Here is a 14008-nt window from a genome sequence, read left to right as displayed (position 1 = left end):
ATGAACACACAGTAGTAGGAAGTCCTGATTTCAGTGGTCTTCTAACTGCTTTCGTCTGCATTTCAGGTTTTGTTTTATAATCATTTGCCTCTGTAGAAATTCAGAGAGTTACAATGTGGACTGTTATTTTGATGTTAATCAATTAATTAATTTCCTATTTAGTTCTAAAAAGGATATGAAGTGGTTTATCAACAATGCACAGACATAGTATGACTAAAGAGTATCAAACAATAAAAACAAACAGTATTTAGTAAAAGGGGAGCAGAGGGTAAAGATCTTCTTCTGAAGGCTGTTACAGCAAGTGAATGTGGTACTCAGCTTGACTGTCAAGACAACGTGAGAAGACACAGCCAGTTTTAAGAAAGTCTTTAAGATAGGATGTCAGCTTCACAGGAGAAATCCAATTTTTTTCCTGGCTCTAAGTTTTATGAGGAATTTGTCTTTAGAGCCTCATACGACTGCTGAACATGTTATAAAATATGAGAAACAGGCATAATTGGAATGCTTCCCTGTACATGCCGGCTATGGGTGCTGATGGCAAGATATCTATTAGATTATTAACGGATTGGAAGAGTGTGTGTGGTGTGTTTGTGATATCAGGGAGAAAAAGTAAAGTTTCCCCAAGCGTTATTTCACTGTGATGGTTAAAAAAAATAAAAACTGAAAGAAGCCATATTAAGGTGACATTTTTCTCCAGTTGTTTGTAACAGGCATAGAAACCCAGAGGGAAAATGCATTCTCAGTGAGGCCTTCTTTGCTCTCCCCACTGGGACTGGGTGAAGGCTAATCTTACCTCTCAACCTGCCTTTCCCAGTTGAAGTAGGCATTATGCCAGCAAAGGAAATGGGAGCCCATTCTAACCCTAGCCCTCTCTTTTAAATTCTAAATCGATATTGGACAGCTCCCGTCTTAGAGCCGGAAGACAAAGAATTTGGTGATGATGATAACGAAGACGATGACGACCGTGGTGGTGATAATAATGGATGCAGTGTCAGGTACTATGGGATAGTGGGGGCAGGATTCTTGGAAGAGCTGGCATTTAAATCAGACCAGAATGGAAATTGTGTCAGAGGACAGATTACAGGCTTAAGAAGTACAGTAAGCAAGTTCATGGAGGTGAGAGTGCATGGAATCTTGGACACCATTCTGAAAAGTTTGGAGTTCATGGACAACAGTTGGTAATGAAGAGTTCTGAGGAGGGCAATCCACGACATAATCTCCCTTGTGTTTAAAAGGCTCTTTCTGCCAACAGTGTGGAGCTGTGCTGTCTAAAGCAATAGCCACGAGTCACCTTATTGAGCACTTGAAATGTAGCTAGTCCGAATCGAGATGCGCTGTAAGTGTAAAATACACACTGGATTTTGAAGACTTAGTACAAAAATATGTAAAAATACTTCAATAATTTTTATGTTGATTACAAGTTGAAATGAAAATATTTTGGATATATTCAGTTCCGTAAAGTATATTATGAACATTAATTTCATTAGTTTCTTTTTACTTTTTAAAATGAGGCTACTAGAAAATTTTAAATTACCTACGTGACTCACATTATATTTCTACTGGACAGCGCAGGTGGACAATGGGGAGGTCGGCTTGGAGAAGCAAAGAACTGAAGATAGGCATCTATAGCAAAGCCCTAGACCAGAGATGATGAGGGTCAGTTGTAAGGCAGTGACGCTGGGAATAGACAGGAGAGGACAGGTAAAAACGCTTTTTAAATAGGACTTGACACTGATTTTCCTGGATGTGGGGATTAAAAGAGGGAGGACTTAAGGTTGCATGTTAAATGTCTAGTCTGCCTAACTGAGGTGTTGGAGGATGGTTTTTAGAACTTGATGCGGATGGCTTTCAACAGGGATATGCAATGGGGGATTCGGATGTGAAGCTCACGAGAGAGGACACAGTGGGGTTGTAGATTCAGGAGTCACCAGCAAGAGGTGATAGTTGAAGAAGCACAGAAACGGGTGAGAACATGGGGTTTACTCATGGAGAGAAGGTAGGATGAGAGCCAGGCACAGAGGATTGCACAGAGGTTGGGGCTCCGAATTTAGGATGTGGAAGAAAGAAGAGAGGCTGGTGAACTTGACTAAGGATGGTCAGGGAGAACCCAGGAGACCCTGATGACATGTAGACCAAGGGAGATCTTTCCAAATGGAACACGTTTACAAATGCAGGAGGCAGAAGCTGTTGGGCCCACTGTCTCAGGGGGTGTTTGTTGGGACAGGCCTTTGATGAGTCACCTGAAGACAGATTGCAGAAAATCGAGACTGAAGATAGGAGGATGTGCTAATGGATGGTAAAAGCTAAGAGGGGTAACTGGTGCAGGAAACTACGTGAAAATGTTGCACCTAGAGTCTTTCATCCATTTTTTTCCCAAACAAATATTTTATAGCCACATATCCATAAGTCCATCTCTAGGATCCGACCTTTCCGTGAGCTCTGTCTGGGTAGGACTTCCTGCAAGTGGGAGAGAGAGAAGGGAGACCCCAGCCTTGCTCTTGCAGACAACTGCCCTCTGGGGGTCTGCAGGGAGCTTAGACACCATACCTCCACTGTGGGCTTGGGGCTTAGGAGGCCGTACCTTCCCCGGCTGTATGAGCCTCCCGTCCGGGAGCCCTGCCTAAGGGTCCAGACCCAGACCTTATACTCTGGCATCTACCAGCTCTGCTCAGAGCCCAAGCCGCGTGGAGGCTTCGCATCCCTCCCCAAGCCCTGAGCTTCGGCTTGGGCTGCAGCGCCGGGCCTTCCCCGGCAGGGGCGCTGGGAACCCGCGGATGGCCGGCTCCCTTCTAGTGTCTGATCCCGCGCCCACCTCAGCCTTCAGCGCTGGAACTTTTCTCCGGGCGAGTGGAAAAGCAAGTTCACGAGGGTGGGGCTCCTGGGAACCGCAGGCGGTCTACCTCCTTGGCAGGCTCAGATTCCCAGGCACCTCCTCTGCTTCCCGCATCCCTTTAGGCCCTCCCCTGGCGCTCGTTTGCCTCTTCTTTGCTCTCCCCTTTCTTTTTGCACCAATATCTCGCCTTCTCTCCACCACTTCATTATCTCCCGGCTGGTCTCCCGCTCCCTTTTCTCTTTCTCTAGCTCCCCCTTTGCCCCCCCCCCCCCACCCGCCCCGCCTTAAACCTTCGCTCCACCTTTCTTTTCTTCCCTCTCCTTGCATTTCCCTCCCTCTCCCTCTGCTTTAACCATCTCCCACAAGGGAACTCTTCTGTCTAATCCAGAAGAGGAGGCCTTCACTCTCTCCAAGCTCCCTTCCTCCAACCTACTCCTTTCTTAGCAGTCCCTACTCCAGCTCCACGCGCCTAGGCCTTTTCAACCCCTAGAAATCCCGGGAGCTCCGCGGTGGCAGCCGCACTACTTGCCTGTCCTCCTTGCCGGGGGCGGGAGGGGGGGCTGTAAACTACATCTCGAGGTTGTCTTTGGGTTTAGCTTCCTCTCTCCAGCTCACCCAAAGTTTTCCTTTTCCTATGGGCACGAATGGTCCCAGCCCAGGCTGAGTTCCACGCACTCTGGCTCCGCTTTTGCAGCAGGGCATAGTGCGAACTGTTCATCAGGCCTGCGTGGCGCTGGGCCGGGGACCTTCAAGTGGCAACCTGACACTTTGAACGAACTGAGCCCTTTCAGAGATTAATCTACGGAGATGAGGGAGCGACCTCAAAATCGCAGGCGAAAGATGGGGGCTAGATCCTCCCGGTGGGAGAGACCCCTCTCGGCTACTCTCTTTCCTCAGCTCCGGGGCCAGCGCCTCCTAGTTCTATCCTCTAGCCCCTCGGGAGGCTCCGGGAACAATCCGGTTACGTCCGCTAGCACTGGGGGACTATGGGTGCGCGGGGCGCCAGGAGGAGCGGGCTGTGCAGAACCGCCTGCCTGGCCTCACTCTCAATATTGCCTTTCAGACGACTCGCAGGTTCCTGGAAATGCAAACACAGCCCGTGCCTGATCCATGCTCGCCCACAGCCCGAGCGCACCCCTCCCTGCCTCACATCCCGTCGTTCACACTAACACGCACACATACGCGTGTGCAAACGCACACGCACAGAGCTGCGCGCCCCCGCACACCCAGGCACCCTTGGCTCAGCCAGGTATCCCCACCCCGGGCGCCCGCTGGCCCGCCAGCCTCGGGCGCACCCCTCGCCCCCCCCCCCACGCACGCGCACGCATGCACTCCCCGAGCCCCCGCACCGGGCGGAGGCACGCGGTGGGTGGGTGGGGGTGCGGAAGGGACAGGCCAGGGACCTGGGAGCGGAGTCCCCCAGTCCATCCCGCGCTCGCCTTCCGCCAACTGCGTTCCTGCGCGAAGGCTCCGGGCTCCCCTTTGGCTCCCCAACCCGAGGAGTTGGCGCTGAAAACACTTAACCCTCCTCCTTCTCCCTCGAGGCCCCCCAACCCTCCCTGCGCGCCACCTCCCACCCCCACAAAAGGCCCGGACGGTAACCCCCTAAACGCGGCCAGAAGCGGCTCCTAACTCTTCGCTGGGAGCAGGCTGGAGGCTGGGTTTTAGAGAAACCCTGGATTGGGGTCCGTCGCCAGCCACTCCTCCTGGATTGGGCTTCATTTTCATATTTTAAAAGAGGATTTTCGTATTCCCTTTGAATACTCCTTCTGAAAAAATTTCTGGAGGAGCAGTGTGGGAAAGATTTTGCGGGAATCTTGTTTTAAGAAAAAAAAAAAAAACACCGAAGGGGCATTTATTGATTTTTCTCGGGTTTTGGAATCGCCCCGTGGAGGAGACAGCAAGCCATCAAGAGCCGGGAGGGAAGAGTGGAGAGGACCAGCAAGGCGCACCAGGCCGAGCCACCTCCTTCCCGGCCGCCCCCTCCGCTCTCCCCCGACACACACTCGCTTGCTTGCTTACCGGCGCCTGCACGCCCCCCACGCCGACCCGCACCTCGGGCGGGCGCCACACACTCGGCAGCCCGAGCCGCGGCAGCCGCAGCGGGATGGAGGCGGCGCGCACGGAGCGCCCCGCAGGCTGGCCCCGGGCGCCCTTCGCCCGGACCGGGCTCCTGCTCCTGTCGACGTGGGTCCTGGCCGGCGCCGAGATCACTTGGGACGCAACGGGCGGTCCTGGGCGCCTCGCGGCTCTGGCTTCGCGGTCCCCGGCGCTGCCTCCTCTCTCGCTGCGGGCAGTGGCAAGCCAGTGGCCGGAGGGTCTGGCGAGTGTACGGAGAGGCGCCGCACTGGGGCGCCGGCCGGGACCAGAGCCACTGCCCCAGCCAGGCGGAGGCAGCAGCAGAAAGAAGCTGGGAGAAGCCGGAGGGCTGTTGCCGGCAGGCGCGCAGTGGGGACGGGGCATCTCGGCTCCTGGCAAGACTGGCGGTACAAGGAGGAGTCGCCGGGCGCAGTCCCCCAGTGCCCTGGAACGCGGAGACACCCAGGCTACTGTCTTAGCCGATGGTTCCAAAGGAAGCCGGTCTCTGGCCAAGGGTCTCCGGGAGGAGGTGAAGGCACCACGGGCTGGGGGGTCGGCGGCCGAAGAGCTCCGGCTACCCAGCACCTCGTTCGCGCTGACCGGGGACTCGGCCCACAACCAAGCCATGGTGCACTGGTCGGGACACAACAGCAGCGTGAGTACCCACCCGGCGGTGGATCTCTCTGCCGAAAGCGAGGGAAAATGGGGGGGAGGCGGGAACGATGGGCAGACAGTTGCTCTGGGTCTAGGTGGAGGCAGGGGCAGGGGGGGCTCCTCGACTTTTAGACAGACTGGTTCATCCCTCTTTCCCCACACCCCAACAGGTTAGTGGAGTTTGTTGTAAGACAGCCTGTGCTTTTGTTTACCGGAGACCCTAGGATTGGGGCCGCCCGGAGGGGAGAGGAAGAAGAGGTCCTTTACGGGATCAGTGCCCACTTTCTCTGGTACTTGGCTTGGAGAGTCAGTTTTCCTGTCGTGGGTGTGTGTGAATTCTTGGGTGAGGACACAGATTGATTTGGGGAAAGAACCGCTGGATAGACTGACGGGTTTCTGCGACTGCCCGGGCTTCCCCCCTTTCCCCTCCAATCACGCGAAGGAAAGCCAGGACGCTGAGGCCACTCGGACTCTGGTACTCCTGCCCGCCGGGCTAGGATGCTGCCTCGGACTCCAGGCGCACTTTCTCCCAGCCTTAGGGGAGGCTGGGCCTCCAGGCAACACTGATTCCCCCTTCAAAACCCAGGCAGCACACAGCTGATTCACTTTGTTAGTTATACAGGAGAAACTAACAACACTGTAAAGCAATTATATTCCAATAAAGATGTTAAGAATAAAAAAGAATAAAAAACCCAGGCAGCTGCCCCGAAAAGCTATAGGAGGGGCAGAAAAAAAAAGTTTAAAGTGTGAAGTGAAATTCAACACCCATCCTGCACCCCTCGTTCTCACGCATGCATAAGCACACGTAAGTCGCTGAGCAAAATACTTGCCCCGGCCGCTGAGTCCTGCAACGACAAACTCGCCAAGTGGAGTTGGGTCCCGGTGCTTTCTGTGCACCTCTCCACGCCTCTCTCTCCGCTGCCAGGTTAACCTGGAAGCTGCTGTTCGAGAGGTGGCGCCCTGGAGTCCACGCCGGCGGCTCCGGCGCCCGCGGCCAGGCACCGGGCGCAGAGTACCGTCTGCGCAGCCCGCAGCTCGGGCCGGAGGAGCTCCCCACCCTACCCCCCAGCTGGCAGCCAGCGCGTGCTGTCCAGCCCAGGATCCGCGGGGGATGGCCCTCGGGGAAGAGAGGGGACGGCCTCCGACGATCTACTCCACTCCCCTGCCTTCCTCGGCCCCCACTTCAGCCAGTCCTGCAAAAATCCTTTCCTCATCTCTGGCTCTGAGGATCAGATCAGAGCCCGGCACCGGGCAGAGTCTGGAGGATGACGGATGTCTGTACTGGCAGCTTTGGGGAGCTCATTTGATGGGAAAGCACAGCCCCCGCTCCCTTTATATTTCTCTTCATGACTGACATTAAAGATTTCCCTGGGAAATTTTGGCCTTATTTTAACAGGGCCTGGGGGGTGTCACGGGGGTGAGTGGTGAATAACAGGAAAGCCAGAAGTCCACAGAGAGCAGCACATCAGCAATACCGAGCACAGATTTCCTGGTTCTTACTGACACACAGCACGACGCAGGCAGCCCAGCCTGGGTTGGGAGCATTTGGGCAGTACAGCTTACCAGCAGCGTGGTGGCTGACTCTACCTGCCTCCAGTGAAGGCCCCCCAGAGCTTCGCAGTGGACGGCTCTGGACTTGGGCGGTGGGCAACGTGTGCCTTCGGAGGGATGGGTGATTGAGGACTTACAAGTCCCGGAAGGACTGTGTGTGTGTGTGTGTGTGTGTGTGTGTGTGTGGAAAGAGAGAGACAGGTAATTCTCTGACCGCAGGGATTGTGATTCTCAACTTCCTCTTAGTTTGGTAGTGAGGAATTGTGTGTATGTGTGTTATTTTGTTCGTGTTCTTACTCCATGAGGAGGATGGACAGGATGTGTGGAAGTAAATGTACCCCTAGGAGAAGGAGGAGGTGATATCTTCACATATCTGTGATTTTAACACTGCCACATTTGGACAATATAAATTCACTCTGTCTAAAGAGTTTTTTTTATGTTTCTGCTTTTATTTTAAGGATCATTTTCGTGTGTTGACAAATTCCCCGAAGATGGGACGTTAAAGAGTGCTTTCTGCAAGTAGTAATTAAATGTGCCTGGCTTTCTCTGCCTATCTTCAAGGCGGTTATACAGCAGAGGAAGTGAGGGGGCAAGTTTAGCCCTATACCCCCCAGGGAAGTGGCTCTTCAGTTAAAAGCGGGTGCAGAGGGCCTGAGGAGTGGATCAGTTGGCCTTGGAGTCCTTAGTGACAGTGATGCGATTTGGGCCGTTCATTAGTAGCTCCTCAGGGCTTCATTGGTCGTGCTTATGGCCAGTCTCACTGTCCAAGCAAAGGACAAGGCAGTACAGGTGAGTGCAGGGACCCCGTGGTGTCTACGCGCTCTGGTCCAGAGAGTTACTGCCTCTTTAGCTTTCGGGCTGGACCTGCCTCTTGATGATGCTTCACAGGCAGTTCCAGCGAGAAGGGCTTCTTTGAGTGTACGTCTGTGCTGCTCTGAGGAAGACGAGGAAACAGGTTAACATGGGCCTGCCTTTAAGGAAACAACCCTGGGGGAGGAGCTAGGAAACCAGTTTCTGCAACATTACCCAGTTGGTTTCTTTCTCCCCTCCTCCTTTCCTGAGGACAGCAAAAGAAGGCGCTGTTAAAATAAAGCCAGGGGGCTTCCCTGGTGGCGCAGTGGTTGGGAGTCCGCCTGCCGATGCAGGGGACATGGGTTCATGCCCTGGTCCGGGAGGATCCCACATGCCGCGGAGCGGCTGGGCCCGTGAGCCGTGGCCGCTGAGCCTGTGCGTCCAGAGCCTGTGCTCCGCAATGGGAGAGGCCACAACAGTGAGAGGCCTGCGTACCGCAAAAGATAATAAGTAAATAAAAATAAAGCCAGGGTGAGGAGCGATGCAGATGATGTTCCTTCTGGAAGTTCCCTTTATCGTTGGTTTCAAAGTGGTTGGAGATGTCCCCAAGGCAGAGAACATGGGTCCTTGTACCAAGCTCTTTTGACATGAAAAGAGAATTCCATCTTCCCTTCTGACATAAAGGGTGTTAAACATGTCCTTCTCTGGGAAGGCCACCAGTTTAATTGTTAACACATTGTGAGGCTTCCCGCTGTCCCTCCAAGTGCCTCTGGTGGACCTCATTCCTGGCGTGAGGTCCTTTTTGGGGAGAGTTTCCAGTTACCCCGTATAATGGAAAATTGAGCTCCACTCTGGCCGTTTGCGTTCAGGCATAAGGAAGTGGGCATGCAAGGGAAGCACCCCCACCCCACACTATGTGCCCAGCATGTGCCCAGGGGCTGAGAGTCTCATTCTAGGCTTGAGTCACATATTCACTTTGGTCCCAGGAGTAGGGTGGGATAGCTTGGAGGGCAATGGGGGAGGCGCCCAGCAGGGTTGAGCCAGGAGGGGATGGAGTCTGGGTCCCCCTCTGACCTTTCTTGCCCTGTCAGGTGTTTCGGAGGAGAGGTGAGTGGGCTTGAGTTTGGAGCCTGTACTCTGTCTTATCCGTTGGGCCACCGGGACTGATTGGAGCCTGTATTCTGGAAGAGCGATTTGCCTTTCTCTCTGGTTGTCTCCAGCTGAGATCCTGGTGATTGATGGGCTAGAGAGTGTTTCACAAACACCCAAAGGGAGTCCAGACCCTGTGGCTGACAGGGACACAGAAAAACACATCATTCTACTCTTCTCCTTCAAAAGAAGGAAGGCGCCTCCTTGCTTGGTCAGTGAGTTGGCAAATGGCTCTGGAGAGTGGAAAGCTGTGAAGACAACGGCCCACTTTCCGGGCCCCCTCGGCATTGTAAGCCCGGATGGGGATCCCCTGTTCTGGTGCTGAGGTGACGGTGCTGCACCCTCCCGTAGATTGATCCCCGATGCCTTTCCTGCAGCTCATTCCCAGAGACAGCGATTTGCAGGCTGCTACCCCTGCAGTGTGTCTGGTTGGAAGGACTTGCTAGATAATATTCAATTCATGTGCCCAACTCTGCACCTTGGTGAAGAGAAACAGGGAGATGCTGATAACCCGGCATCCTTACCCTGCTAGCAGGGGGAACGCACAGACTCTCCCAGGCACGATTTCATACCCTTAACTAATTCAGCTGGACGGTGTTCTAAAATATTTACTCTTAATGTGCAAAATAGTGACAGATTTGATCAGATTAATTGTGTTTCACTCACTGGAGCATCTAATTGTGGCTCCCAAACAGATTTTTCAAATAGCTTTTGTCTGGGTTGTCTAACCTTCTCGTCCCCGCTCTCAGTCCCCGTGTCACGGTATCTTAATGCGTTTTGCCTTCTCAGAGGCTTAATAAAGAAGCCTGCCACAAGCTCAATATCAAAAAAACAAACAACCCAATCCAGAAATGGGCAGAAGACCTAAATAGACATTTCTCCAAAGAAGATATACAGATTGCCAACAAACACATGAAAGGATGCTCAACATCACTAATCATTAGAGAAATGCAAATCAAAACTACAATGAGGTATCACCTCACACCAGTCAGAATGTCCATCATCAAAAAATCTAGAAACAATAAATGCTGGAGAGGGTGTGGAGAAAAGGGAACCCTCTTGCACTGTTGGTGCAAATGTAAATTGATACAGCCACTATGGAGAACAGCATGGAGGTTCCTTAAAAGACTAAAAATAGAACTACCATACGACCCAGCAATCCCACTACTGGGCATATACCCTGAGAAAACCATAATTCAAAAAGAGTCATGTACCACAATGTTCATTGCAGCTCTATTTACAGTAGTCAGGACATGGAAGCAATCTAAGTGTCCGTTGACGGATGGATAAAGAAGATGTGGCACATATATACAATGGAATATTACTCAGCCATAAAAAGAAACGAAATTGAGTTATTTGCAGTGAGGTGGGTGGAACCTAGAGTCTGTCATACAGAGTGAAGTAAGTCAGAAAGAGAAAAACAAATACCGTATGCTAACACATATATATGGAATCTAAAAAAAAAAAGGCTCTGAAGAACCTAGGGGCAGGACAGGAATAACAACACAGACGTAGAGAATGGACTTGAGGACACAGGGAGGGGGAAGGGATGAAGCTGGGACGAACTGAGAGAGTGGCATGGACTTACATATACCACCAACTGTAAAATAGCTAGCTAGTGGGAAGCGGCCACATAGCACAGGGAGATCAGCTCGGTGCTTTGTGACCACCTAGAGGGGTGGGATAGGGAGGGTGGGAGGGAGACGCAAGCGGGGGGAGATATGGGGATATATGTATATCTATAGCTGATTCACTTTGTTATAAAGCAGAAACTAACACACCCTTGTAAAGCAATTATACTCCAATAAAGATGTTAAAAAAAAATAAAGCCTGCCACAGAAGCTGTTCTTCAGGGGTTTGCCAAAAAGAATCTGGTTTTAATTACTATTACAAGGGGAGCCATCTCCGTGGAGATGTAGCTGGGAAATGCAGGGGGACATAACAGCAGTAACTACCCCTGGTCACCGTAGGCCGGGGGTGGTGAGTGGAGGGGCCGCACGCCGGCTGTTTGTCTGCTCTGCCTTTTCTCTGGTGGCCCGGTTACAGGGAGTGATTTGCTTCTCAGATCCTGCAGTGATTTCCAAGGTAAGCAGAAGTTGCAAACTCCTTAATTGGGAGGCCCAATTTAATGATGGCAGAAATGCAGCGGTTGGAACTCGCTTTGTAGTTGGCAGAGAAGGAACGCGGGAAGTGGCTTCTCAGATTGTGTTGGATTTAAGGGAAGGGAGTTGTGTGGCGGGAAGGCTGAGGAGGGAGCGGGGGCAGAAGGGAGAACTGCTCTTTCCTCGGCTGTGTAAATCCTCCTGTAACTGGGGGCACTTTGGAACCGGGTGGTCGTCCTCCAGGGAGCAGAGAGGTGTGACGAAGCTGGATGGCTGAAACAGGAGGGTGTGTCTGGAGGCTTTATCCAAGGCCCGGTACACCAACGCCTGGGGGCTGGACTCGCCTGTGGATTTCCTGCTTCCTTTGGCCTCTTGGCTGGCTTGAGACACTTCCGTATGAGGAGAAAATGTCAAAGGATGAATTTTCAGCAAGTTTGGGGGAAAAGAGGTCTCGTGAAGTTGGAGGTGGAAAGTGTAGCATGCCAGTGCCTGGTGGGCCGCTTTGGGTAAGCAGCAGTGGCACTATGGGGTGGATGGCCTTCAGCTAAGCATGGTCAGCCCCCTGTTGTGGTGGGTTACTGAGAGAAGGGTCTGGATGCTGCTCTGACTTTGTTGGCAGAGAGTGGAGATGAGAGAGCTCTGCTTTACACGCAGTAGAGAAACTCCACTGTGTTTGACCGAGTTGGTGAATGAGTGAGTCCCAAGTCTCACTGAGCAGAGGCTCTGGAGGGATTGAAAACCCTTGTCCCTTGGGATAGCGATGATTCCTTTCTCAGGCTGTTCATAACTTGACAGGTCCTATAATCAGCAGCATTTCACCCAGGACGTCTTTGTTCTCGCTCGAGTACCTTTAGCCTCTTGAATTAAACTCCAGAGTCCTTTCGCCTGCCATTCAAGGCTCTTCACTGCGTATGTCCTGGATCTGCTTCTCCAACTCTGCATCTGACTATTCCCTGATGGGCCCCTTCACTCTAGCCAAGGCAGCCCCTTCATCGTCCCAGACCCCTTCTTGACTCACGCCTTTGCTCTTAAGGTCTCCTCCACTCAGGATACCCCTCTTCGTCTATTGAGATGCGCCCATTACTCATGGCTCAGTTTAAGATGCAAACATGCTCCTCTATAGAACCTTTCTTAGAAGCATTTATTTTTCTTTCTCCTGTTTATAGAATTTACAGCCTGTACCACACATTTGATTATGTTTAGTTTGCACTTGGTTATTTTATGAGTGTTTTGAAGGTGAGGGATGAGGGATAAAATGCTTAAACCGGCATCTCACCCCCACACCTGCTGTGAGTTCTGCTTTTCTCATGTGTGCCTTGTGACCTGTGGACCGGTGCTTGGCACGTAGCTCAGTACATACTTGCTGAGCTGACCCTGGGAACTGGACAGTGCCCTAGCTGCCCGGGGAGGATGGCTGACACTGTCTCTTCATAGCACTGAGTTTAAACACCTGACTTATTATTTTATATACAACTTTTAACATAAGATGTAGAGGCATCTCTACCCCACTTAGTAAGAGGATGGAAATAGGGACGAGTCAACAATCCTGGCTTCTTCCTCATGTGCTTCAGAGATCACATGGACTCACATAAGATATTCAGCCATTTGCCAAGTGTTCACTATGTGTGTGGCAGTGTTTTGGGGACTGTGGGGTTGGTAGGGCTGTGATGGAGGGCGAGACAAAGAAGGATAAGACAGCATTTGCCTCAAGGTCCTTCTAATATGCTTTGGGTATAAGGCTGCTCTTCTGTAAAGTTAAATACCACATGACAACAAGACAGATATCACGGGGTGATGTGTGGTTAATTGTCAAGTGGTCGTTTCAGGCTATGAGCTCAGAGGAGAGGGGATCACTGTGGGAGATGCTATAGGCATCTTAGACCGACAGAATGTCAAGGCTGGAAGTGCACTTGGGAATTGTTTTCATCACATCATTCAGCATAGAGATGAAGGGTATGAGGCTCAGACAGAAACATGGTACCCTGTAGCGTGGACTCTCTCCTGGTCTTTCTCTCTGTAGCCATCCCCTATGCACTCCTGGTTTTCTCCTTTCCCTTGCTTTTACAGACCATTTTCCTTCTAAGAGGACTCATTTTCATTCCAGTGAGGTAGGGTGCTGCTCATTTTATAGGTAGGGTAGAGTGAGGCCTAGTATGAGTATACGCAAGGCTAGCCAGAGAGGCTTAGGAATAGGTTCCTCCCTCCTGTTTCCTGGCTGTGTCCTATGGCCATCCTGCCTACCCACCCAGTGGCTGCAGACAGTGAGTACCAGCTGCTTATATGTACAATCTGTATCTTACTAACTGTTGTTAATGGGGGCCTTTTGTGAGTCACCTTGTTGAGTCAGTGAGTGAACCAAGCCTGGTTGCATCATCAGGAACATTTTCGCTCATTTATTTTGATCAGTGTAGTTTGGCTTTAATTATTTATGGAGGACTTCCCTGGTGGCGCAGTGGTTGAGAGTCCGCCTGCCGATGCAGGGGACACGGGTTCGTGCCCCGGTCCGGGAGGATCCCACATGCCGCGGAGTGGCTGGGCCCGTGAGCCACGGCCGCTAAGCCTGCGCATCTGGAGCATGTGCTCCGCAACGGGAGAGGCCACAACAGTGAGAGGCCCGCGTACCGGTAAAAAAAAAAAAAAAAAAAATTATTTATGGAAATGCTGTTCTTTATAGTATGCTAATAAACATACTATAGTAAATTTCCAAAAAGTAATGGAGTCTAAGAACTTCAGCATTGCACAGATAGCTTTCTGCTATTAACTCCTTGCTGGGGAGCAGAGGAAACCATTCCTACTGGGTTGGGGTGAGAGGATCCGGAGCTAGCCGTTTAGGGCTGTTGGTGAGCAA

General features: G+C 51.9%; 1 protein-coding gene across 1 annotated transcript in view; it reads left to right on the top strand.

Moving 5' to 3' along the window:
• The first annotated feature begins 4940 nt into the window (after positions 1-4940).
• Positions 4941-14008, top strand: part of SORCS3 (sortilin related VPS10 domain containing receptor 3) — a 595228-nt gene continuing 586160 nt past the window's right edge. The window contains exon 1 of the mRNA XM_065894299.1: positions 4941-5567. Within this exon, the coding sequence (XP_065750371.1) occupies positions 4941-5567 (627 nt within the window). The remainder of the gene's footprint in view (positions 5568-14008) is intronic.

The sequence above is a fragment of the Phocoena phocoena genome, chromosome 16 (genome assembly GCF_963924675.1).
Source record: "Phocoena phocoena chromosome 16, mPhoPho1.1, whole genome shotgun sequence".
Classification (NCBI taxonomy): domain Eukaryota; kingdom Metazoa; phylum Chordata; class Mammalia; order Artiodactyla; family Phocoenidae; genus Phocoena; species Phocoena phocoena.
Note: the sequence above shows the minus strand (reverse complement) of the source record. Positions and strands in the feature narration are given on the sequence as shown.